This window comes from Coregonus lavaretus (genome assembly GCF_964263955.1).
Source record: "Coregonus lavaretus genome assembly, chromosome: 11".
NCBI lineage: Eukaryota > Metazoa > Chordata > Actinopteri > Salmoniformes > Salmonidae > Coregonus > Coregonus lavaretus.
The window spans coordinates 38,363,962-38,389,928 of record NC_139998.1 but is presented as its reverse complement, the minus strand read 5'-3'; the positions used below and the strand labels follow the sequence as shown (position 1 = coordinate 38,389,928).

The 25,967-nt window shown below is 47.0% G+C and overlaps 1 protein-coding gene across 1 annotated transcript; it reads left to right on the top strand.

Moving 5' to 3' along the window:
- Positions 1-2,669: 2,669 nt before the first annotated feature.
- LOC311136912 (sphingomyelin phosphodiesterase 3-like) lies at positions 2,670-24,915 on the top strand (the record flags this gene model as incomplete). The annotated part of the gene is made up of 7 exons (XM_084171227.1): positions 2,670-4,046; positions 8,776-8,851; positions 10,136-10,294; positions 12,064-12,153; positions 23,820-23,883; positions 24,013-24,172; positions 24,814-24,915. 7 exons carry the CDS (start codon positions 2,670-2,672, stop codon positions 24,913-24,915), a joined length of 2,028 nt encoding a protein of 675 aa, XP_084027353.1.
- Between the last annotated feature and the right edge of the window lie 1,052 nt (positions 24,916-25,967).

The following is a 25,967-nucleotide window of genomic DNA, read 5'->3' as shown; positions in this document are numbered from 1 at the left end:
GTTGGTCAGCACATGCTCGGAGTACACGTCCTGGGAATCCGTCTGGCCCTGCGGCCTTGTGAATGTTGACCTGCTAAAAAGTCTTACTCACATCGGCTATGGAGAGCGTGATCACATAGTCATCTGGAACAGCTGATGCTCTCATGCATGCCTCAGTGTTGCTTGCCTCGAAGCGAGCATAGAAGTGATTTAGCTCATCTGGTAGGCTAGTGTCACTGGGCAGCTCGCGGCTGTGCTTCCCTTTGTAGTCTGTAATAGTTTTCAAGCCCTGCCACATCCAACGAGCATCAGAGCCGGTGTAGTACGATTCAATCTTAGTCCTGTATTGACTCTTTGCCTGTTTGATGGTTTGTCGGAGGGCATAGCGGGATTTCTTATAAGCATCCGGGTTAGAGTCCCGCTCCTTGAAAGCGGCAGCTCTACCCTTTAGCTCAGTGCGGATGTTGCCTGTAATCCATGGCTTCTGGTTGGGGTATGTACGTACGGTCACTGTGGGGATGACGACATCGATGCACTTATTGATGAAGCCAGTGACTGATGTGGTGTACTTCTCAATGCTATCTGAAGAATCCCAGAACATATTCCAGTCTGTGCTAGCAAAACAGTCCTATAGCTTAGCATCTGCGTCATCTGACCACTTTTTTATTAACTGAGTCACTGGCGCTTCCTGCTTTAGTTTTTGCTTATAAGCAGGAATCAGGAGGATAGAGTTATGGTCAGATTTGCCAAATGGAGGGCGAGGGAGAGCTTTGTATGCGTCTCTGTGTGTGGAGTAAAGGTGGTCTAGAGTTTTTTTTCCTCTGGTTGCACATTTAACATGCTGGTAGAAATTAGGTAGAACGGATTTAAGTTTCGCTGCATTAAAGTCCCCGGCCACTAGGAGCGCTGCCTCTGGATGAGCGTTTTCCTGTTTACTTATGGCCTTATACAGCTCATTGAGTGCAATCTTAGTTCCAGCATCGGTTTGTGGTGGTAGATAGACAGCTACGAAAAATATAGATGAAAACTCTCTTGGTAAATATTGTGGTCTACAGCTTATCATGAGATACTCTACCTCCGGCTGCAAAACCTCGTGACTTCCTTAGTGTTAGATTTTATGCACCAGCTGTTGTTTACAAATATACACAGACCGCCACCCCTTGTCTTACCGGAGTCAGCCATTCTATCCTGACAATGTAGCGTATATCCCGCCAGCTGTATGTTATCAATGTCGTTGTTCAGCCACGACTCGGTGAAACATAAGATATTACAGTTTTTAATGTCCCGTTGGTAGGATAACCTTAATCGTAGGTCGTCCAATTTGTTTTCAAATGATTGAACATATTCCCAGTCGTCCCTTCTGCCATTTCAGCCAAGAGGAGAAGGTCACAAACAGCCCCTGGTGGGAGCTGCTGCTGCTGCCTGCACTCCACTCCAACATGGTCATGGTCATAGGTCCAGAGACAGATGCAGTTAGTGTGCAGCCAGCCTCATCACAGGACATACTCCTCATCTAGCAGACAGACAGACAGACAGACAGACACAGGGTCTGCATCCCAAATGGCATGCTATTCCCTGTATAGTGCTCTACTTTGATGCAACCTAGATGACCTAATGAAGAGAGCTAATTGCATCAATATATCAATTTCTGATCTATTGACAGTTTTTCTTGGCATCAGTCCTAAAAGGACTCACTATCTGCTTTGGATGTTAAAGTTGTTATCCTCAAAAATCAATTTACAGGGACTGTATAATTCATTGGCAGGAGCTGCACAATGTTTTCTGTTTCTTAAAACAATGACATTTTTACATGATCCTGATCGATTCAGAGCAGCATACATCATGATCATTTATACAGTCTTTGTGACACAGTCTTGCCTCAGGGCCTCTGCAGCACACAGTCCAGGCTGTGCTGAATATGGTTTGGTGGCTCTGGGGTTAGGCTGAGGCCAGTGGACCTCCAGTGTTGTTAAATCCCCAACTGTTTCAATTAATGAATTAACGTTTACAGCAGTGTTATTTGCTATGAATTCTGCAGATTTATAAACCGTATATTGTCACTAAAACCATTTGGGTTTTTTGTTGTGTTATAATAAAAACGTCTCATTTTTACTGTTTCAACACACAGAGACACACCCGTGAATCTCTGTTTTGCTGTAGTACATATTATTGCATGCACACAAGCCTATCAGAAATGATGTATCTGTGATGCAGTATTTCTAACCATTGGGGGACATTAGAGAAATGAACAAGGCCCATTTTGCTGACCACACATTTTCATCACAGTGAGTCATTGCACAGCTAATTCTCTTTCTTTCTCCCTCTATCCTTCTTTCCTCCATCTTCTATCTGCAGGTTCTGAAACTGAGATGGTGGTGAGATCCACTTCTTCATAGATCTGCCCCCCTGATGTCCATGGAATCTTTGTAACCACAGCAGGTAGTTCCACGTCATCAAGATGATCTCCACCCAGAGACTATAGTTCCTCCTTCCTCCATTGGAGGGCCACTGTGAAGAGGGAAGTGGGAGGGTGAAGGAGCCTCCTGTTGTCAGAGAAAGCGCTTCAGAGCCTGCTGGGGAAAGCGAAGGGAACCATGTAGTGTCTTTTTCTCCACTCAGGGGGAGGGTAGATTTGAGTTTTTTCCCCATTGATTTTAGTGTAAAAGTGTTTTATGTGAGCCAGAGAAGAGATGGTCCTCCACACCTCTCCCTACTCTAGTGTCTTCCTACGGTGCCTCAGCAGCCTGTCATGGGGCTTCATCTTCCCCTGCTACTGGCTGCTGGACCGCCTGCTGGCCTCCTGCGTGGCAACCTCTCTGGAGAAGCGCCGGCGCTCCCAGGACCCCTGCTCCTTTGTGACGCTGTATGTGCTGGTGTCCACCCCGCTCTACCTGCTGCTCCTCCTGGCCTCGCTGCCCTTCGCTCTGCTGGGCTTCCTGCTGTGGGCTCCCCTGCAGGCGGCCCGCCATCCCTATCTCTACACCCACCGCTGCCCAGACAAGCACCAGGCCGAGCAGGGGGGTGTGGCGTCACTGGCCAACTGGAGGCCGCAGGGCCGCAGCTTCTGCTTTGGCAGTTCCAATGCGTGCCTATTGCCAGACTCCCTGGCACGCTTCAACAACCTGTCTGAGACCCAGCGCCGTGCACGCGAGGTGGGCAAGCGCATCCGTAACGGGGCCAGCCGGCCGCAGATCAAGATATACATTGACTCCCCCACCAACACCTCCATCAGTGCCACCTCCTTCAGCAGCCTGGTCACAGGGTTCCGACGCACATCCTCACTGGGTCAGCGGCCCGACAACACAGTCGAGGCCGAGACCGAACCCTTAACTGCCTGCCCAATACACACTGCAGGTGCAGACTGCCCAATACACACCACAGGTCCAAACTGCCCCATACACACTGCAGGTGCTGACTGCTCCATACACTCAACAGGGGACCAGGTCTCCGCAGATTGTCCCGTCCATGTAGCTGGTGGAGAGAACACACCAGAGTGCCCCCTTCACACTGCTGGTGCCCAGAACAGCTCTGACTGCCCAGGGCACACCACAGGGGCCCAGAACTCCCCAGACTGCCCCATGCACACCTCGGGGGTCCAGATCAGTATCAGTGCCCCAGAGCCAGACCCCCCAGAGGCCGGGACAGGGAATCACCAAAGAGAAGGTGATGCAGAGAGTCTGACAGGGGGGGTGCCTTCTAACAACACCCTGTCCCACCGCACCTCCGTGTTCAAGAAGCACACCGGTCGCAAGCGGCGCCAAGGCGACGACGGATTCGACCACGAGATCTCTGCCTTCTTCCCTGCCAACCTGGACTTCCTGTGTCTGCAGGAAGTGTTTGACCACCGGGCCACGTCCAGGCTGAGGCGACAGCTGCACCACTACTTCCCCTACATCCTGAGTGATGTGGGCCGCTACGCCTGGAAGGGCTGCTGCTCCCGCTTCAAGTTCCTGAACAGCGGCGTCATGCTGGCCAGCCGCTATCCCATACTGGATGCCCACTATGAGTGCTACCACAACGGGCGAGGGGAAGACGCCCTCGCAGCCAAAGGAGCCCTCTTTGTCAAGGTGAGGTGTTTTTTCTCTGTCTTTCCTAATGATAGCATTGGCAAGTGCTGTAAATAAATCGCTGTCAATGTGTAAAAGGCTGAAGGAATTATCATAATTAGGCTAGTACTTTTCAACCAGGTGAGTTTTACCAATGTGTTATTGCCTCTTATTGGGCCATGATTTTGGTGAAGGACATCTGGCTGCTTTTTGGGGTTGGATCTGTTTCCACTGTTATTGGACAGACATATTCAATCTAACTGTCACAGAAACTCTGTGAACAAAACAATGTTTAATTATTTAGGCATAGTTCCCTGTACCCTTGGCTTGGGGGGATTTTGAAGTTGAACATCTCTCCTGAAATCCTGGCAGAGACCAGGACAAAAATAAATATATTTGTATTCCTTTTATTCAGTCTCAAATAAAACAGTAGGCCTTAATTTTCATTTGAGGGTTGCAGATATGTGTCTACCCTCTGTTCAAAGGGTGGTGTCATTTCAGCAGTTTTTGCTATTCCCATATCTATGTCTTTGATTACAATTGGGTGGGCTCACTTTTTATACCATGACAGTATTTCTGAAGTTCTAAAACAAGCCAGGTCTCTTTTTGTATGTTGTAGTGACACTAAAACAGTTTCAAGAACAACATTTGAATTAGCACAGGGCATCAGGAGCTTGTTGTAGCCTATTTGATCTTCCTTTTTAAGGATAATCTTCTATTACAGCTGTTTTTGGGCTTTTGAGTTGCTCCAAAACTACAGACCGCAGCTTTTCCTAAAACATAAATTAAAACATATATTTAGCTAGAATGTTAGTCTCTCCCATTCCCAGCAGTGAGCTATGGTAGTCTGCTGCCGTGGCAGTGCTGTGCCGTGTGCTGTGGGTGACTGACGAGGCTCTGTGTGTTATCGCCATTGGGGAGAGTGATGACAGGCAGAGCGGAGCAGGGCTTTGGTTCATTAATCACTAACCTGCGTGGCTGGGGCTGAGGCTGTGTGGCTGGGGCTGAGGCTGTGTGGCTGAGGCTGTTTGGCTGGGGCTATGGGGCTGAGGCTGTGTGGCTGGGGCTGAGGCTGTGTGGCTGGGGCTGAGGCTGTGTGGCTGAGGCTGTTTGGCTGGGGCTATGGGGCTGAGGCTGTGTGGCTGGGGCTGAGGCTGTGTGGCTGAGGCTGTTTGGCTGGGGCTATGGGGCTGAGGCTGTGTGTCTGGAGCAGAGGCTGTGTGTCTGGGGCTGAGGCTGTGTATCTGGGGCTGGGGCTGTGTGGCTTGGGCTGAGACTGTTTGGCTGGGGCTATGGGGCTGAGGCTGTGTGTCTGGAGCAGAGGCTGTGTGTCTGGGGCTGAGGCTGTGTATCTGGGGCTGGGGCTGTGTGGCTTGGGCTGAGACTGTTTGGCTGGGGCTATGGGGCTGAGGCTGTGTGTCTGGGGCTGTGTGGCGTGGGCTGAGGCTGTGTGTCTGGGGCTGGGGCTGGGGCTGTGGCTGAGGCTGTGTGGCTAGCCTGTGGCTGGGGCTGTAGCTGTAGTGATGGCTATGTAGCAAATAGGGTGCCATTTGGGATGCATCCCTGGTTCTGGCTGGGCTTCAGGTCCCACTGGCGCAGCTCAGCCTGAAGGTGATGACGGATCTGGAAGACGCTAGGAGGCTGACAGGCCTGCTAAATACTGTAGGCACCTTGTAGTTCTACCACTCTGAACCATGTTTGATAACTCCCCCTGCTGGCTATTGCTTCAGATAACAAGCTCACATGGTTTTGCCTCTAAGTGCCTCCCTCCCTCCTCCCCTGGATCATTCTGGGTCACCATCTCACTGTCTCCAGAGCTCCTGTAGTACTGACCCTTAGCTGCAGGATTCTAATACAGCTTGACCCCACAGATTAGTAGGCTTCAGCAGTAGCAGTGTGTAGGTAAAATCACTGAGGAAGCCAAGCCAAGCCAGTAAAAAATCCATATTACAACCTATGTTGTGATAATTGCATTGTTTGCTCTATAACCCATTCGTTCATATGCCAGCGTGATATACAATAAGGCTTTGACAACAAAAAGACAACAGTCACACAATGGCGGAATAAATTCAGCTACACATAAGTTTTTTTCATCACAAAACCGGAGAGCAACATCTGTCCACTGAAGTCCACAAAGCAAATATTGCATGTAACAAACAGTTATATGACCTGCAGCATGGTCAAGCAAGTTAATGTTTTTGACAGTTTCCTAAACAGCTATTGATTTAGAGCCACAGAGTTACCTCTAGTCAGCACAAAGACAACAGGAGTTTAGTTTAATACACTGAAAACAAACTTTAAGATACCAAAAACAATTTAGTCCAATCAATGTTGCTAAATATCTTGTGGCTGTCCATGGCACTGATTTCTGTGTGTGTGTGTGTGTGTGTGTGTGTGTGTGTGTGTGTGTGTGTGTGTGTGTGTGTGTGTGTGTGTGTGTGTGTGTGTGTGTGTGTGTGTGTGCGCGCGCAAGTAAAAACAATTTTTTACTCACCCTACTTGTAGACTAGTTGAACGCCAATGCATCCTCCTCTCTTTCATGTTGGCAAACGGTCTATGGCTTGCTGGCATCAATCAATCAAATGCTACGGCCACTACATGTCATACTCTTTTGGTCCAGACAGCATCAGATACATGGGCTACACATACTGAGACAGAGGGGCGCTGTTTCGCTCACTCTGATGATTTCTCCAGTGAGATTCAGCCACTTGCAAAATGATGGAAAATTATAAAAACACAGTGTTTTTTTTTATTGGTCAAATATTTGGGGAAGCCTGGCTTCTCTTGCCATCCATGAATACACGCCACTGGGCTTCAGAAATAATTATGTATCCCAGGGATCTTTCTCTCCAAGTTTGGGAGTCTTGTGACCAAACAAATATTATCTAACAGTCTACGGTGTAAGCAGACCTACATGAAGTGAAAGTGGCAGATTTCACTTGCAATACAAAGTGACAGACTCATTACAAAGACATGAGCTCTGGAGACAAAAGGAGGGAGGGAGGGAGGGAGGGAGGGAGGGAGGGGGGGGGGGAGGGAGGGGTGTAGAGATAGAACATTAATTAAGAATGTCTCCCTGAAGAGTGAGCAACCCTGTAATTAAACGTATCCTTCTTATTATTATTTAAAACCACAAAGGACAAGGGTGAAGGAGGAGTGTGTGTGTGTGTGTGTGTGTGTGTGTGTGTGTGTGTGTGTGTGTGTGTGTGTGTGTGCGTGCTGTGTGCGTGCATGTTTGTGTGTGGTTTGAATACATTACAGAGAAAACCTCAAAACAGGGCCAGGCCCACTCAAAGTACACATCAAATGGAAATCAATGAAATAAATAAACCCATAGCTTCTCCTCTCAGTGCTGAGGTCAACTCCATTTGTTGATATAAATCACCTTCCTTCCTGGGGATAAAGGGCTTTGCTTTTACTCTGCCTGTGTCAATGTGAAAGTCTATTTAAGCATTGGACACAGTAATGAGGTACAGTAGAGGTCTTGGCTCCTCTTTCTAGCCTCCATGCTGAGAGAGAAAAAGGTCTGGGTGCAGGAGAATTTAAAGCGGGTCACATATCTAGTCCTTTGGGATCACATGGACCTTTTACACTGCTACTAGTTTAGTCAGTTCCAATTATCATACTCAACATGATCATTTATTTATTTTCTCACACAGCCTACGTAAAACACAAACACACAGCGACACACACATGTGCACACACACACATGTAAGTGCACACACACACATACACACATACACACAAGCGGCTCTAGACACATACCCCTGATTCCCTTCAGGCCTGTTGTCAGTTCCGGAGCGCACACCTACCCAAGCATGGATAAGCCTCTGAAATATTCATACACAGGGACACAGGCAGTGAAAGAGAGAGAAGTTGAAAGACAGAGAGAGAGAGAATGGGGAACAGGAACAAGGGTGAGAGAGTTGGGGAGGCAGCAGCTCCAGCTCTACAGACTGTCTAAGTCTGGGTCAGGGACAGTACAGTGTGTGGACAGGTTATGGCTGGACCTAGAGTTTACTGCTTCTTAATTGAATTAATGCTGCAAATCTCTGTGGGGGGAAATGTCACTGAATGTATTATGTTTGAGGTCTAAAATGTAAAGCTTGCATTTCATATTAAAGTCTAGCTAAGTGGGCTAATGCTTTATTGGTCCTCAGCATTTACTGTGAGGGCCTTGATGGTGAGACCAAGCCAAGACTGCAATTCAGTGATTGGATGACTGCACAGTGACTGAACAGAGAGCTTGAATACACTGTAATCAAATCTAATCCAACCTACAATAGCCCTTATCACAGAGGAGGCCTATTCAGAGATCTCTTCATAAAGGTCTTTAGAGAGACTTTTTCTGATACTGCGTGACACTTCAGAACACTGCACGTTTTCAACCCACACTATCAAATACTCTAGCATACCCCTATACCCTACACCCGACTGTGTAGTCCACCCACCCCTAACACTCAAGAGCACCAGTCCATCCATTCAGTATCAATTTTTGGCCCAGGCTCACAGACCCAGTGTAATCTGTTTCAAAGAGGGACAATGTCAGAGAAAACAGTGTTGGAGAGGGGAGACGAGAGTGAGGGAGAGGATGGAGAATGAGAGTTTTGGTATTGGGCCAATGACAGAGAAGGTGATATGTGATATTATGTGGTGTAAATGCGGTATTAAATGTTTTCTAATTCAATGTTCGATCAACTTGTTGACAGAGATATTTAACTTGCTCTTTGTCTCTCCCTATTTACTACAGGTGCAGGTAGGCACCTCCCATCAGGAGCAGAGAGTTGTGGGATATCTCACCTGCACTCATCTGCATGCCATTGAAGGTACGTTGAGATAGAACAATACACATTCACAAAGCAATACATTTTGAGCTGCTTTTTTAATTGGATCCCAGCAATATCACTTCTTCTCCCTAGTGTCTGAATGGGTCTATTCTGGCTCTGTGGTCTTATGTGAATATCAGAGAGAAATAGGACGAATGTTATGGAATAAAAAAAGGGTTTGAGAGTGATTGTACCTGTACAGGTGAGTGTGTGAACACAACAGTCGTAGGCAGATGGTGTAAGGTGGGTAGTGTGTAGTAGCCTACTCTGCTTTCTACCTCAGAGTATAAGATAAATGGATTCATCAAACCCGCACACATCCTCTGTTCCCATGACGACGGGCTCAAGCTGTTTTAAGTGTCAGGCATATTGAAAGCTTCTGGTCTCTGGGCCTAACTTTTTACCAAGACAGAGCTCCCTGCTATTTCTGGAGCCTCCCATGCCTCTGAGAGTCTGCTCACTCTGCTAATTATAGAACTACGGCTATTTCTAAAGACAAATTAAACATATGGGAGAGAGTACAAGATGCTGCACACTACAGTATACGACCCATCTTTGCAACGGGGCACATTTTTATTGCTGCTTGTTTTTCATGGCCCATTTTTCCCCTCTTACTGCTTGTTCTGTGTATGTGTGTGTGTACTTCTGCATTTGACTTCTGTTTATTTTGGCCTTTACTGCTTGTGCAGAGGCAGCGATTATATTACTGTCTATGTTTAGAACCCATGTTTGCATTGTCTTGTTGACTCATAAATGATCAGCATTGAATAGACGTCATCCAGGGTTCCTGACCATCCCTGCTCTTCCCCCACACAGATAAGTTTAGTAGCATGGTCGTCCTCGCTGGCCACAGCCTCCCCATTACCCAGCCAGCAGCCCATACTGACCATTATGCAGTTTGCTGTAAATACTGTTTGAGTACACACTGTATTTTTTCTGCCTCTTTCCTTATGTTGCAGCCAAAATCTAAAGCTAAGCCACTCAATTGTTTTATTTCCATCCCCCCACCACCCTCCTCTCTCTTCCTCTCGCTCTCCCTGTCTCTCTCTCTCTCCCTGTCTCTCTCTCTCTCCCTGTCTCTCTCTCTCTCCCTGTCTCTCTCTCTTTCCCTGTCTCTCTCTCTCTCCCTGTCTCTCTCTCTCTCCCTGTCTCTCTCGCTCTCCCTGTCTCTCTCTCTCTCTCTCCCTCTCTCTCTCTCTCTCTCCCTGTCTCTCTCTCTCTCCCTGTCTCTCTCTCTCTCTCCCTGTCTCTCTCTCTCTCTGTCTCTCGCTCTTCGTCCCTCAGGAGATGCAGCTGTGCGTTGTGAGCAGTTGGATCTGCTCTTGGCATGGGGGGCGGAGTTCCGCAAGATGACGTCCCGCCTCTCGGAGGAGAAGGGTCTGGAGGATCAGGTGGCCTTTGATGTTGTCCTCGGCGACCTCAATTTCGACAACTGCTCCTCAGGTAGCTAGCTGTCTGATTGTGTGAAAAGCTTCTGTTCTCTGAAATCCTGCAGAAATTGTATGTGTGGGTGTTGTACATATCATTCCATGTACAGTGGGGAGAACAAGTATTTGATACACTGCCAATTTGGCAGGTTTTCCTACTTACAAAGCATGTAGAGGTCTGTCATTTTTATCATAGGTACACTTCAACTGTGAGAGACGGAATCTAACACAAAAATCCAGAAAATCACATTGTATGATTTTTAAGTAATTAATTTGCATTTTATTGCATGACAAAAGTATTTGATACATCAGAAAAGCAGAACTTAATATTTGGTACAGAAACCTTTGTTTGCAATTACAGAGATCATACGTTTCCTGTAGGTCTTGACCAGGTTTGCACACACTGCAGCAGGGATTTTGGCCCACTCCTCCATACAGACCTTCTCCAGATCCTTCAGGTATCGGGGCTGTCGCTGGGCAATACGGACTTTCAGCTCCCTCCAAAGATTTTCTATTGGGTTCAGGTCTGGAGACTGGCTAGGCCACTCCAGGACCTTGAGATGCCTCTTACGGAGCCACTCCTTAGTTGCCCTGGCTGTGTGTTTCGGGTCGTTGTCATGCTGGAAGACCCAGCCACGACCCATCTTCAATGCTCTTACTGAGGGAAGGAGGTTGTTAGCCAAGGTCTCGTGATACATGGCCCCATCCATCCTCCCCTCAATACGGTGCAGTCGTCCTGTCCCCTTTGCAGAAAAGTATCCCCAAAGAATGATGTTTCCACCTCCATGCTTCACGGTTGGGATGGTGTTCTTGGGGTTGTACTCATCCTTCTTCTTCCTCCAAACACGGCGAGTGGAGTTTAGACCAAAAAGCTCTATTTTTGTCTCATCAGACCACATGACCTTCTCCCATTCCTCCTCTGGATCATCCAGATGGTCATTGGCAAACTTCAGACGGGCCTGGACATGCGCTGGCTTGAGCAGGGGGACCTTGCGTGCGCTGCAGGATTTTAATCCATGACGGCGTAGTGTGCTACTAATGGTTTTCTTTGAGACTGTGGTCCCAGCTCTCTTCAGGTCATTGACCAGATCCTGCCGTGTAGTTCTGGGCTGAATCCTCACCTTCCTCATGACCATTGATGCCCCAGGAGGTGAGATCTTGCATGGAGCCCCAGACCGAGGGTGATTGACCATAATCTTGAACTTCTTCAATTTTCTAATAATTGCGCCAACAGTTGTTGCCTTCTCACCATGCTGCTTGCCTATTGTTCTGTAGCCCATCCCAGCCTTGTGCAGGTCTACAATGTTATCCCTGATGTCCTTACACAGCTCTCTGGTCTTGGCCATTGTGGAGAGGTTGGAGTCTGTTTGATTGAGTGTGTGGACAGGTGTCTTTTATACAGGTAACGAGTTCAAACAGGTGCAGTTAATACAGGTAATGAGTGGAGAACAGGAGGGCTTCTTAAAGAAAAACTAACAGGTCTGTGAGAGCCGGAATTCTTACTGGTTGGTAGGTGATCAAATACTTATGTCATGCAATAAAATGCAAAGTAATTACTTAAAAATCATACAATGTGATTTTCTGGATTTTTGTTTTAGATTCCGTCTCTCACAGTTGAAGTGTACCTATGATAAAAATTACAGACCCCTCCGCTTTGTAAATAGGAAAACCTGCAAAATCGGCAGTGTATCAAATACTTGTTCTCCCCACTGTATCTGGACCAATGACTGGTGGATCTGGACAGACAAGCCCCTCTTTGTTTCTCATTGTACCCCTCCATTTCAGAGGATAAACTGGAGCAGCAGCATGCCCTCTTCACCCATTACAAGGACCCGTGTCGCCTGGGGCCAGGGGAGGACAAGCCATGGGCTCTGGGTGAGTTGATAGGAGTTTGGGCTGGTACTGGAGGGAGTGGGTGTGCTCGTATCAGGGAACTAGGCTTTGTCTCTTTAGAAAAAGCTTGATTTCCTATAGCAGCCAATCTGGGCACACACTGTGCAGACCAAAATAAGTACAATAGATGCTGGCATAAACCTGCCGAATTATGGTCTGGAACCGAATCTAAAGGATGTTTGGCAAGTGCTATGTGCCGTGAGAGGTGGTAGGATGGATGTTGGTGTATATTCAACCAAGCCAAGTTTATTGTGCACTAGAGCCAATGTGTAGATATATAGGAGTTACAGTGCCTTCAAAAAGTATTCATACCCCTTGGAATTTTAGCAAATGTATTGAAAGTGAAATACAGAAATATCTCATTTACATAAGTATTCACACCCCTGAGTCAGTACCTTGTATAAGCATCTTTGGCGGTGATTACAGCTTTGAGTCATCTTGGGTATGTCTGTATCAGCTTTGCACATCTGGATTTGGGGGATTTTCGCCCATTCTTCCTCGTAGATTTTCTCAAGCTCTGTTAAATTAGATGGTAAGCGGCGATGTACAGGAATCTTCAAGTCCTTCCACAGATTTTCAATGGAATTCAAGTCTGGCTGGGCCACTCAAGGACTTTGGCTGGGCCACTCAAGGACTTTCACATTCTTGCTCTGAAACCATTCCAGCATTGCTTTGGCTGTATGCTTGGGGTCCTGTTGGAACGTAAATCTTCGCCCCTCAGTCTAAGGTCATTTGCACTATGAAGCAGGTTCTCATCAAGGATTTGTCTCTATTTGGCTCCATTCGTTGTTCCCTCTATCCTTATCAGTCTCCCAGTCCCTGCCGCTGAAAAGCATCCCGATAGCATGATGCTGCTACCACCATGCTTCACGGTAGGGATGGTTTTAAGATGGGTGATGAGCTGTGCCTGGTTTTCTCCAGACATAGTGCTTTGCATTCAAGCCAAAGAGTTACATTTTTGTCTCATCAGACCACAGAACATTTTGCCTTATGCTCTCAGAGTCTTTCACGTGCCTTTTTGCAAACTCCAGGTGTGCTGTCATTTGCCTTTTTCCAGGAGTGGCTTCCATCTGGCCACTCTCCCATAAAGCCCAGATTGGTGAAGTGATGTAGAGACTGTTGTCCTTCTGGCAGGTTCTCCCATCTCAGCCAAGGAACTATGTAGTTCTGTCAGAGTGGTCATTGGGTTCTTGGTTACCTCCCTGACCAAGTTCTTTCTTTCCCGGTTGCTCAGTTTGGTTGGACGGCCAGCTCTAGGCAGAGTCTGGGTAGTTCCATATTTATTTTCTTTAGCAATGATGAAGACCACTGTGAAATTGTTTTATACCCTTCCCCAGATATACAGTACCAGTCAAAAGTTTGGACACACCTACTCATTCAAGTAGAATAATAGTGAAGACCTAAAAACTATGAAATGACACATATGGAATCATGTAGTAACCAAAAAAGTGTTAAACATATCAAAATATATTTTATATTTGAGATTCTTCAAAGTAACCACCCTTTGCCTTGATAACAGCTTTGCAAACTCTTGACATTCTCTCAACCAGCTTCATGAGGTTGTCAAGACATCTGCCGTGTCTGCCCCCCCCCCCCCCCCCCCCCTCCTGGTTCGGGCAGGCTTCGGCGTTCGTCGTCACCGGAGTACTAGCTACTGCCGATCCCATTCTCATCACTCCACTTGTCATGTCTTGTCAATCAAACACACCTGGTGCTCATTATGTGTATAAGTGTTCCCTCTGTTCCCCTTGTCTTTGTGAGTGATTGTTTGTTGTGAGAGTGTGTAGCTCGGTTGAGCTACTATTCTTAGTGTTTATGCCAAGGTGGATGTTTTCCCTTGTTAGCTACATTTTGACGCTTGGAGCGTTTGATTTATGTAAACGTAATAAACTCTGGACTTCGGTATTTTACCTCCTGTGCCTGACTCCTTCCTTCACACCTCGTCACAGAATCACTCACCCGCTGAATGGAGTCAGCAGGAGAAGACCGCATGCCTGGAGTTGTGGCAAGGGTCCAGAAGCACTCTTCGATGCTGGCCAGCTTGGGGGAAGCAATGGATCGGGTTCTTCAGGTAGTAGAACGCCTGGAGAGGAGACCAGCTAGTCAACCGGATCCAGCCACCTACACCCCAGCCCATGGAGGGATCCAGATATCCCGGCCACCGGCGTTTGATGGGACGGCAGCGCGATGTAAGGGATTTATGCTCCAACTCGAGCTGTATTTCTCCAGCATCAGGCCGGCACCCCGGGAGCGGGAGACGGTAGCCGTCCTCATTTCCTGCCTATGTGGGAGAGCCCTGGAGTGTGCCCTGGAGTGGGAGGACTAAGGGGGATTTGCTCGCCTCTTTCAGGCCGTTTTTGATCACCCTCCTGAGGGTCGAGAGGCGGGCGAAAGACTGGTTCATCTGAAGCAGGGGACGAGGACCGCTCAGGACTACGTGCTGGAGTTCCGGACACTGACAGCGGGGTCCGGGTGGAACGAGCGGGCCCTGATCTTCCATTTCCGGTGCCACCTAAGGGAGGACGTCCGACGGGAGCTAGCCTGCCGGGATACCATGCTATCGTTCTCCCAACTGGTGGACATGGCCATCCGGCTGGACAATCTGCTAGCAGCCAGAGGACGTCCTGGTAGGGGTCTGCCCGTTCCCACTCCGGACGACTCTGACCCCGAGCAGATGGTGCTGGGGGGAGCCGCCGGTCGAGAGAGCACAGGAGGACAGCGACAGTGCCACTCTGGTGGCACGAAGGGACAATCCACCTCACGTTGCAGTCAACGTTCTTTTGGGTCTGGAGGCGGTAGGCAGGGTACTCACGCATCACCCCCGGTAACGAACACCCAAACGTGTTCAGAGCCCTTTGCGGCGCACTGTACTTTATCTATCTCCTTTCCCGATCACTTGGTAGGTTCCCAGTGTAAGGCGCTAGTCGATTCAGGCGCAGCTGGGAATTTTATGGGCATTTCCACGCCGTCAAGGCATTTTATTGGTCCCCTACCCATTCCACTCCCCATCAGAGCACTTGAAAGTCGACCATTAGGGTCCGGGTTGGTTAAGGAAGTTACGGTACCAGTCACCATGATTACGCAGGAGACGCATGTTGAGCAGATCACCTTTATGATTATTGAGTCTCCTGCTTACCCTGTAGTCTTGGGTATCCTGTGGTTAGCCCTTCACAACCCCAATTTTTCATGGCCGCAGAGGGTTCTTACGGGGTGGTCGCGTGAGTGTCCGTGTAGGTGTCTAGGTGTTTCCGTTGGTGCGACCACGGTGGAAAGTCCAGACGGTACCCCCACCGTGCGCATTCCCCCCGAATACCATGATCTGGCGCTCGCATTTTCCAAGACGCAAGCGACTAAATTACCACCTCATTGGGAGGGGGATTGCGCGATAAACCTTCGGGTAGACGCTATACCTCCCAGGAGTCATGTGTATCCCCTGTCACAGGCAGAAACGGAGGCTATGGAAACATACGTCACGAGTCCCTGCGCCAGGGGTATATACATCCCACCACTTCAGCTGCCTCCTCGAGTTTCTTCGTAGTGAAGAAGAAAGATGGCAGTTTACGCCCGTGCATTGATTATCAACCACTGAATAATGTGACGGTACGATTTAGTTACCCTCTTCCCCTCATTCCTTCAGTGATTGACTCTATGCATGGGGCCCGTTTTTTTTTAAACCAAATTAGACCTCAGGAGTGCCTACAACCTGGTGCGTATTCGGGAAGGGGATGAGTGGAAAACAGCATTCAGCACAACCTCTGGGCATTATGAATACCTGGTTATGCCCTACGGTTTGATGAATGCTCCATCCGTTTTCCAGTCCTTTGTGAACAAGGTGTTTCGGGACATGCTTGGTCGCAATGTGGTGGTCTACAACGATGACATCCTGGTGTATTCCACAACGCGCGCCGAGCATGTGTCCCTGGTTTGCAAGGTACTGGTCCGACTGCTGAAGAATGATCTTTATGCCAAGGCAGAGAAGTGTGAGTTTTTCCAGCAGTCAATCTCCTTCCTCAGATATTGCATTACCACCACAGGTGTGGAGATGGACGGAGACCGCAATGCAGCCGTGTGTAATTGGCCGACTCCAACCACGGTAAAGGAGGTGCAGCGCTTCCTTGGCTTTGCCAACTACTATCAAAGGTTTATTCGGGGCTTTGGCAAGGTTGCAGCTCCCATTACCTCCTTGTTGAAGGATGGTCCGATCCATCACTACCGTTCGTAGAGGAGGTGGATGCGTCCGAGGTAGGGATAGGAGCTGTCCTATCCCAACGCTCGGGCACGCCACCCAAGCTCCGCTCCTGTGCCTTCTTTTCTAAGAAGCTCAGCTCGGCGGAGCAGAACTATGGCGTTGGTGATTGGGAGCTGCTGGCTGTTGTCCGAGCTTTGACGGTGTGGAGACATTGGCTCGAAGGGGCAAAACACCCTTTCCTCGTCTGGACAGACCACCGTAACCTTGTGTACATTTGGGCAGCGAGGAGGCTGAATCCTCGCCAGGCCAGGTGGGCCCTCTTCTTCACCCGGTTTGATTTCACACTCTCATACATTCCGGGTATGAAGAACGTGAAGGCAGACGCACTGTCTCAGCTGTATGACACAGAGGAGAGGCCCAGAGACAACACACCCATGCTCCCGGCCTCATGCATTGTGGCGCCGGTAGTATGGGCGATGGACGTAGATATAGCGCAGGCATTACGCACAGATCCATCTCCACCGCAGTGTCCAGCTGGGCTGCAGAACGTGCCTGCGCATATCCGTGATCGTCTGATCTACTGGGCACACACGTCACCCTCCTCTGGTCATCCAGGTATCGGTCGTACAATGCGCTGCCTGTCCGAGAATTACTGATGGCCTACCTTGGCTAAGGACGTGAGGGTGTATGTTTCCTCCTGCTCAGTGTGCGCCCAGAGTAAGGCACCTAGGCACCTCCCAGCAGGTAAGCTACAACCTTTACCAGTTCCACAACGACCATGGTCTCACCTGAGTATAGATTTTCTCACTGATCTTCCCCCCTCCCAAGGTAACACCACTATCCTGGTCGTTGTGGACCGCTTTTCAAAGTCCTGCCGCCTCCTTCCTCTGCCCGGTCTCCCCACGGCCCTACAAACTGCGGAGGCTCTGTTTACTCACGTCTTCCGGCACTACGGGGTACCAGAGGATATAGTGTCCGACCGAGGTCCCCAGTTCACGTCTAGAGTCTGGAAGGCGTTCATGGAACGTCTGGGGGTCTCTGTCAGCCTGACCTCTGGATTTCACCCCGAGAGTAATGGGCAGGTGGAGAGGGTGAATCAAGATGTGGGTAGGTTCCTGCGGACCTACTGTCAGGACCGGCCGGGGGAGTGGTCGGTGTTCCTGCCATGGGCAGAATTTGCTCAGAACTCTCTCCGCCACTCCTCCACTAACCTAACACCCTTCCAATGTGTTTTAGGTTACCAACCGGTCCTGGCACCGTGGCATCAGAGCCAGACCGAGGCTCCTGCGGTGGATGACTGGTTTCGGCGCGCGGAGGAGACTTGGGACGCTGCCCACGTTCGCCTCCAGCGCGCCAATGCGTCGTCAGAAGGCCAACGCTGACCGCCACCGCAGGGAGGCCCCGGTGTTCGTACCGGGGGATCGGGTCTGGCTCTCGACCCGGAATCTTCCCCTCCGCCTGCCCTGCCGGAAGCTGAGCCCGTGGTTTGTGGGGCTGTTTAAAGTCCTGAGGAGAATAAACAAGGTTACTCCCCCCTGATTACCCTATTAACCCCTCGTTTCATGTGTCTCTCCTCAGGCCGGTGGTAGCTGGTCCGCTCCAGGAGTCTGAGGTGCGGGAGGTTCCTCCGCCTCCTCTGGACATCGAGGGGGCCCCAGCGTACTCGGTCCGTTCCATCCTGGATTCGAGGCGTCGGGTGGGGGGCCTTCAGTATCTTGTGGAGTGGGAGGGGTACGGTCCGGAGGAACGGTGCTGGGTCCCAAGGTGGGACATCCGCGATCCCTCCCTATTGAGGGATTTCCACTGTCGCCATACAACTCGCCCTGCTCCACGTCCTCCTGGCCGTCCCCGAGGCCGGGGTCGGCGCACTGCTGGAGCCGCGCGTCAGGGGGGGGGTACTGTCACGACTTCCGCCGAGGCTGCCCCCCCTCCTGGTTCGGGCAGGCTTCGGCGTTCGTCGTCACCGGAGTACTAGCTACTGCCGATCCCATTCTCATCACTCCACTTGTCATGTCTTGTCAATCACACACACCTGGTGCTCATTCCAATAATTAGTATGTGTATAAGTGTTCCCTCTGTTCCCCTTGTCTTTGTGAGTGATTGTTTGTTGTGAGAGCGTGTAGCTCGGTTGAGCTACTATTCTTAGTGTTCACCTAGAATGCATTTCAGGTGTGCCTTCTTAAAAGTTAAAAGAGTCAATACTTTGTAAAAGCACCTTTAGTGGCGATTGCAGCTGTGCGTCTTTTTGGATAAGTCTCTAAGAGCTTTGCACACCTGGATTGTACAATATTTGCCCATTAATCTTTTTAAAATTCTACAAGCTCTGTAAAGTTGCTTGTTGATCATTGCTAGAAAACCATTTTCAAGTCTTGTCATAGATTTTCAGGCCGATTTAAGTCAAAACTGTAACTAGGCCACTCAGGAACATTCAATGTCGTCTTGAATTTGGCCTTCTGTTTTAGGTCATTGTCCTGCTGAAAGGTGAATTTGTCTCTGGTGGAAAGCAGACTGAACCAGGTTTTCCTCTAAGATTTTGCCTGTGCTTAGCTCTATTCCATTTATTTTTATCCTAAGAAACTCCCTTGTCCTTGCCGATGACAAGCAAACCCATAACATGATGCAGCCACCACCATGCTTGAACATAATGGAGAGTGGCACTCAGTGATGTGTTGTATTGGATTTGCCCCAAACATAACGCTTTATATTCAGGACAGAAAGTTACTTTTTTTGCCACATTTCTTTGCAGTATTATGTAAGTGCCTTGCTGCAAACAGGATACAGTGACGGAAAAAAGTATTTGATCCCATGCTGATTTTGTACGTTTGCCCACTGACAAAGACATGATCAGTCTATAATTTTAATGGTAGGTTTATTTGAACAGTGAGAGACAGAATAATAACAAAAAAATCCAGAAAAATGTATGTCAAAAATGTTATAAATTGATTTGCATTTTAATGAGGGAAATAAGTATTTGACCCCTCTGCAAAACATTACTTAGTACTTGGTGGCAAAACCCTTGTTGGCAATCACAGAGGTCAGACGTTTCTTGTAGTTGGCCACCAGGTTTGTACACATCTCAGGAGGGATTTTGTTCCACTCCTCTTTGCAGATATTCTCCAAGTCATTAAGGTTTCGAGGCTGACGTTTGGTAACTCGAACCTTCAGCTCCCTCCACAGATTTTCTATGGGATTAAGGTCTGGAGACTGTCTAGGCCACTCCAGGACCTTAATGTGCTTCTTCTTGAGCAACTCCTTTGTTGCCTTGGCCGTGTGTTTTGGGTCATTGTCATGCTGGAATACCCATCCACGACCCATTTTCAATGCCCTGGCTGAGGGAAGGAGGTTCTCACCCAAGATTTGACGGTATATGGCCCCGTCCATCGTCACTTTGATGCGGTGAAGTTATCCTGTCCCCTTAGCAGAAAAACACCCCCAAAGCATAATGTTTCCACCTCCATGTTTGATGGTGGGGATGGTGTTCTTGGGGTCATAGGCAGCATTCCTCCTCCTCCAAACACGGCGAGTTGAGTTGATGCCAAATAGCTCAATTTTGGTCTCATCTGACCACAACACATTCACCCAGTTCTCCTCTGAATCATTCAGATGTTCATTGGCAAACTTCAGACGGGCCTGTATATGTGCTTTCTTGAGCAGGGGGACCTTGCGGGCGCTGCAGGATTTCAGTCCTTCATGGCGTAGTGTGTTACCAATTGTTTTCTTGGTGACTATGGTTCCAGCTGCCTTGAGATCATTGACAAGATCCTCCCGTGTAGTTCTGGGCTGATTCCTCACCGTTCTCATGATCATTGCAACTCCACGAGGTGAGATCTTGCATGGAGCCCCAGGCCGTGGGAGATTGACAGTTATTTTGTGTTTCTTCCATTTGCGAATAATCACACCAACTGTTGTCACCTTCTCACCAAGCTGCTTGGCGATGGTCTTGTAGCCCATTCCAGCCTTGTGTAGGTCTACAATCTTGTCCCTGACATCCTTGGAGAGCTCTTTGGTCTTGGCCATGGTGGAAAGTTTGGAATCTGATTGATTGATTGCTTCTGTGGACAGGTGTCTTTTATACAGGTAACAAGCTGAGATTAGGAGCACTCCCTTTAAGAGTGTGCTCCTAATCTCAGCTCGTTACCTGTATAAAAGACACCTGGGCGCCAGAAATTTTTCTGATTGAGAGGGGGTCAAATACTTATTTCCCTCATTAAAACGCAAATCAATTTATAACATTTTTGACATGCGTTTTTCTGGATTTTTGTTGTTGTTATTCTGTCTCTCAGTGTTCAAATAAACCTACCATTAAAATTATAGACTGATCATTTCTTTGTCAGTGGGCAAACGTACAAAATCAGCAGGGGATCAAATACTTTTTTCCCTCACTGTACATGTTTAGGAATATTTGTATTCTGTACAGGCTTCCTTCTTTTCACTCTGTCATTTAGGTTAGTATTGTGGAGTAACTACAATGTTGTTGATTCATCCTCAGTTTTCTCCTATCACAGCCTTTAAACTCTGTAACTGTTTTAAACACACCATTGGCCTCATGGTGAAATCCCTGAGCAGTTTCCTTCCTCTCCAGCAACTGAGTTAGGAAGGATGCCTGTATCTTTGTAGTGACTGGGTTTATTGATACACCATCCAAAGCCTAATTAATAACTTCACCATGCTCAAAGGGATATTCAGCATCTGCTTTTTTTATTTTTACACATCTACCAATCGGTGCCCTTCTTTGCGAGGCATTGAAAAACCTCCCTGGTCTTTGTGGTTTAATCTGTGCTTGAAATTCACTACTCGATTGAGGGACCTTACAGATGATCATGCTGTATGTGTGGGGTACAGAGATAGGGTAGTCATAAAAAAATTCATGTTAACCACCATTACTGAACACGAAATTAGTCACTGCATCTTATTATGCAATTTGTTAAGCACATCTTTTCTCCTGAACTGATTTATGCTTGCCATAACAAAGGGGTTGAATACTTATTGACTCAAGACATTTCAGCTTTTCATTTATAATTAATTTCTACGTTTTTCTATAAACAAAATTCCACTTTGACATTATGGAGTATTGTGTGTAAATCAGTGACACAAAATCTCATTTTAATCAATTTTAAATTCAGGCTGTAACACAATAACATTTGGCAAAAGTAAAGGGATGTGAATACTTTCTGAAGGCATTGTAGACATGTGTCTCTAAATCATGTCCAGACAATTGAAATGGCCACTGGTGTTCTCCAATGAAGTTGTAGTGAAGTCTCAAGGATGATCAAAGGAAATTGGATGCACCTGATCTCAATTTGTAGTGTCAAAGGAAAGGGGTGTAAATACTTACACTACCAGTCAAAAGTTTGGACACACCTACTCATTCAAGGGTTTTTCTTTATTTTTACTATTTTTTACACTGTAGAATAATAGTGAAGACATCAAAACTATGAAATAATACATATGGAATCATGTAGTAACCAAAAAGTGTTAAAAGAGATTCTTCAAATATCAAACCTTTGCCTTGATGACAGCTTTGCACACGCTTGGCATTCTCTCAACCAGCTTCATGAGGTAGTCACCTGGAATGCATTTCAATTAACAGGTATGCCTTGTTAAAAGTTATTTTGTGGAATTTATTTCCTTCTTAATGTGTTTGAGCCAATCAGTTGTGTTGTGACAAGGTAGGGGGAGTATACAGAAGATAGCCCTATTTGGTAAAAGACCAAGTCCATATTATTGCAATAACAGCTCAAATAAGCAAAGAGAAACGACAGTCCATCATTACTTTAAGACATGAAGGTCAGTCAATCCTGAAAATTTCAAGAACTTTGAACGTTTCTTCATGTGCAGTCTCAAAAACCATCAAGAGCTATGATGAAACAGGCTCTCATGAGGACCGCCACAGGACTGGAAGATCCAGAGTTACCTCTGCTGCAGAGGATAAGTTAATTAGAGTTGCCAGCCTCAGAAATTGCAGCCCAAATAAATGCTTCACAGAGTTCAAGTCACAGACACATCAGGCCTTCATAGTCAAATTGCTGCAAAGAAACCACTACTAAAGGACACCAATAAGAACAAGAGACCTGTTTGGGCCAAGAAACATGAGCAATGGACATTAGACCGGTGCAAATTTGCCCTTGGTCTAGAGTCCAAATTTGAGATTTTTGGTTTCAACTGCTGTGTCTTTGTGAGATGCGGTGTGGGTGAACGGATGATCTCCGCATGTGTAGTTCCCACCGTAAAGCATGGAGGAGGAGGTGTTATGGTGTGGGGGTGCTTTGCTGGTGACACTGTCGGTGATTTATTTAGAATTCAAGGCACACTTAACCAGCATGGCTACCACAGCATTCTGCAGCGATACGCCATCCCATCTGGTTTGGGCTTAGTGGGAATATCATTTGTTTTTCAACAGGACAATGACCCAACACACCTCCAGGCTGTGTAAGGGCTATTTGACCAAGAAGGAGAGTGATGGAGTGCTGCATCAGATGACCTGGCCTCCAAAATATTCCGACCTCAACCCAAATGAGATGGTTTGGGATGAGTCGGACGGCAGAGTGAAGGAAAAGCAGCCAACAAGTGCTAAGCATATGTGGGAACTCCTTCAAGACTGTTGGAAAAGCATTCCAGGTGAAGCTGGTAGAGAGAATGCTAAGAGTGTGCAAAGCTGTCATCAAGGCAAAGGGTGGCTACTTTGAAGAATCTCAAATATAAAATATATTTGGATTTGTTTAACACTTTTTTGGTTAGTACATGAGTCCATATGTGTTATTTCATAGCTTTGATGTCTTCACTATTATTCTACAATGTAGAAAATTGTAAAAATAAAGAAAAACCCTGGAATGGGTAGGTGTGTCCAAACCTTTGACTGGTACTGTATGTAAATGGAATATTTCTGTATTTCTTGTTCAATAAACTTGCAAAAATGTTTAAAAACATGTTTTCACTTTGTCATCATGGGGTATTGTGCGTAGATGGGTGAGATAAAAAATCAATTTAATCCATTTTGAATTCAGGCTTTAACACAGCAAAATGTGAAATAAGCCAAAGGGTATGAACACTTTCTGAAGGCACTGTATGTTAATCACTGTGAGTCATCATGTTCTCCTTCTCTTCTACTGCTCATTTAAACGTGGTCTCACCCACACCTAAGACTAGTTCCTTAGGTACATTTGATTGCTGGCCTGAGGACCATTCTCTAAGTGAAAATTGTAGAGGTCCGGGGATTTCAGGTTATTAGAGATCTGTTATGTCACAGAGGAGGAAAATACTGGTGATTTCATTTTTGAGCCCAACTTCTGTTCATCCATTTGTGTCATTGTTGAGTTTTCAAGAAATGATAGAGAAAACAGGCTTCAGAACTATAGATTCTTATGAGCTGCCAACTATTGCCAGATTACGCAATTGGTCAGATGAACTCATTCCTCCCTGTCAGCTGTCCTCTAACCCAGATGTGTGTGTGTGTTAACAGGAACCCTACTGGACACCAGCAGGCTTTATGATGAGGAGGTCAGCTCACCAGAAAGTTTACAAAAGTAAGTAAAACAACGAATATCAATACACACACACACAGACAGACAATACATTAACACATAAACACATATTCATGCCTGTTTAAATGTTAAGGTATTTTAAAGTTGTTTATTGGTTGTTTTTGTTGACAGAGTGATGGAGAATGAGGAGGGGAGGAAGGAATACTTGGTGTTACCCTACCATAAAAACCAATGTCCTAATCAGAAGGGCAGAAAAATCCCCCTGAAAGGCAATGGGAGGAGGATCGACTACATCCTTTACAGAGAGGAGGTGCAGCAGGACTGGAAAGTGGTAGGTGAATTGCTAACTATGGAAGCCCTGGCTAAATACCCTCTAGATGTGACTCTGTGTTGTTGTTTTTATCGCACTGCTTTGCTTTATCTTGGCCAGGCCGCAGTTGTAAATGAGAACTTGTTCTCAACTGGCTTACCTGGTTAAATAAAGGTGAAATAAAAATAAATAAATAAAAGATACCAAGGAGGTTGTGACATAGAAACATGCAAAGGGAGGAGCCCGAGCACAAGAGCCGATCAAGACCAGATCAAACAAACTGGGAAAGGAGGGTTAGGGTTAGGGCAATGTTTTCATCAAAGAGGATTAGAAAACCAAATTACTTTATTTGCATAGATTGCAAATCTGTGCAGGACAACATCTAATTTTATCTCTGTAGTTTTTCACATTATCAATCGTGGCACTGAACTGCCCCCTTGTGATTAAACTTAGCTATGGCAGGAATTCTGGTCGACATACATTTTCAGATACACTATATTTTCAAGGAGAATCTGCACATGGTGCAGAAGATTATGATTTAAAATAAACGGTGTTGTATTCTAGTATTATGATGACTATATAATTAATCTATAATCCCATAATGTTGTATTTTGAAATTATTATGATGATGTCATGAACCTTCTCTCTGTCGCCACCTGCAGGACATTGAAGAGTTCAGCTTCATCACCCAGCTAGCCGGCCTCACTGACCACCTGTCTGTGGCCATGCGTCTGGCTGTGTCCACGGGAGAGGAGGAACCTTAGGCCCACACCCTTTTTACTGTCATGGAGGAAGACAAAGAATGGGGAGGGAGGAGAGAAAGAGAGAACGAAAGGGACTCAGGCCTAAGAAAGACAGAGCTTGACAAAGAAAATAAATGGATGGATGTAAAGAGGAATAAAGAGAAGAGCAGATGCAGAGGAGTCCTGTGATCCAGAGAGAACCTGGTGGAGAACGATAAGAGTGGTTGTTGTGTGTGTCAGAGGTCTGGACTGGGCCTAATGTGGACCTGAGAGACTGAGCCACAGACTCACACACACACACAGTTTCAGTTTGACTCACGCACCTACAAGCCATCGTACTGTATCACCTCTTGTCCTCGTGGACTATCAGCTCCTTGATGATGGAGTCCCAATGATTGATTTACTATAAATCATTTTCTGTATTTAGAGACTATTTTGTTTTTAGGCCTCATTTATGTCTGACCTTTTTATGTTTTTACTTTTTGGCCTCGAAGTGTCGAATCTTTGTTCTTTATTTCTCTGATAAAAAATGGCAACATGAGACTTCTCTTGACTCATGGAGTATAAAGTGTAGCCTGGCTTTCTATGGCCCTCTGTGTCTCTCTGTTGGTGTTTGTTCCTCTCTTACCCTAACCTCAATTCAAGGAACCTCAGCAAAAGTGTATTTTTTCTAAAGGTTTCTATGGTCACTGTACCATCTTTGTAGGGAGTTTAAACACCTACATTTAATACTTTACATTTATAATGGAGGAATTGTATGAAAACCAACATCTATGACTAAAAATATATGTTTTTGGGGCCACCACTTACAGGCATCTCATGTTTCAGTGGCGGTTGGTTGGTAGGTTGTTTTGGCAGCGCTGAGCAGTGAAAAACACCTGATATGATTAGATAAGAGGAATGTAGTTAGGAGGGCCTGGGTAGGGAAGTGGGGGGGGGGGGGGGTTCTGCATGGGGAGGGGAATGAGGATTTCAGACTTCAATCCCTCCATAAGAGACTGTTTGGGTTGGAAGCCTGGTCTCCAGGACGATAAGTGTGTTCCCTTGACCATACAACCTCAAATACTGCCAAT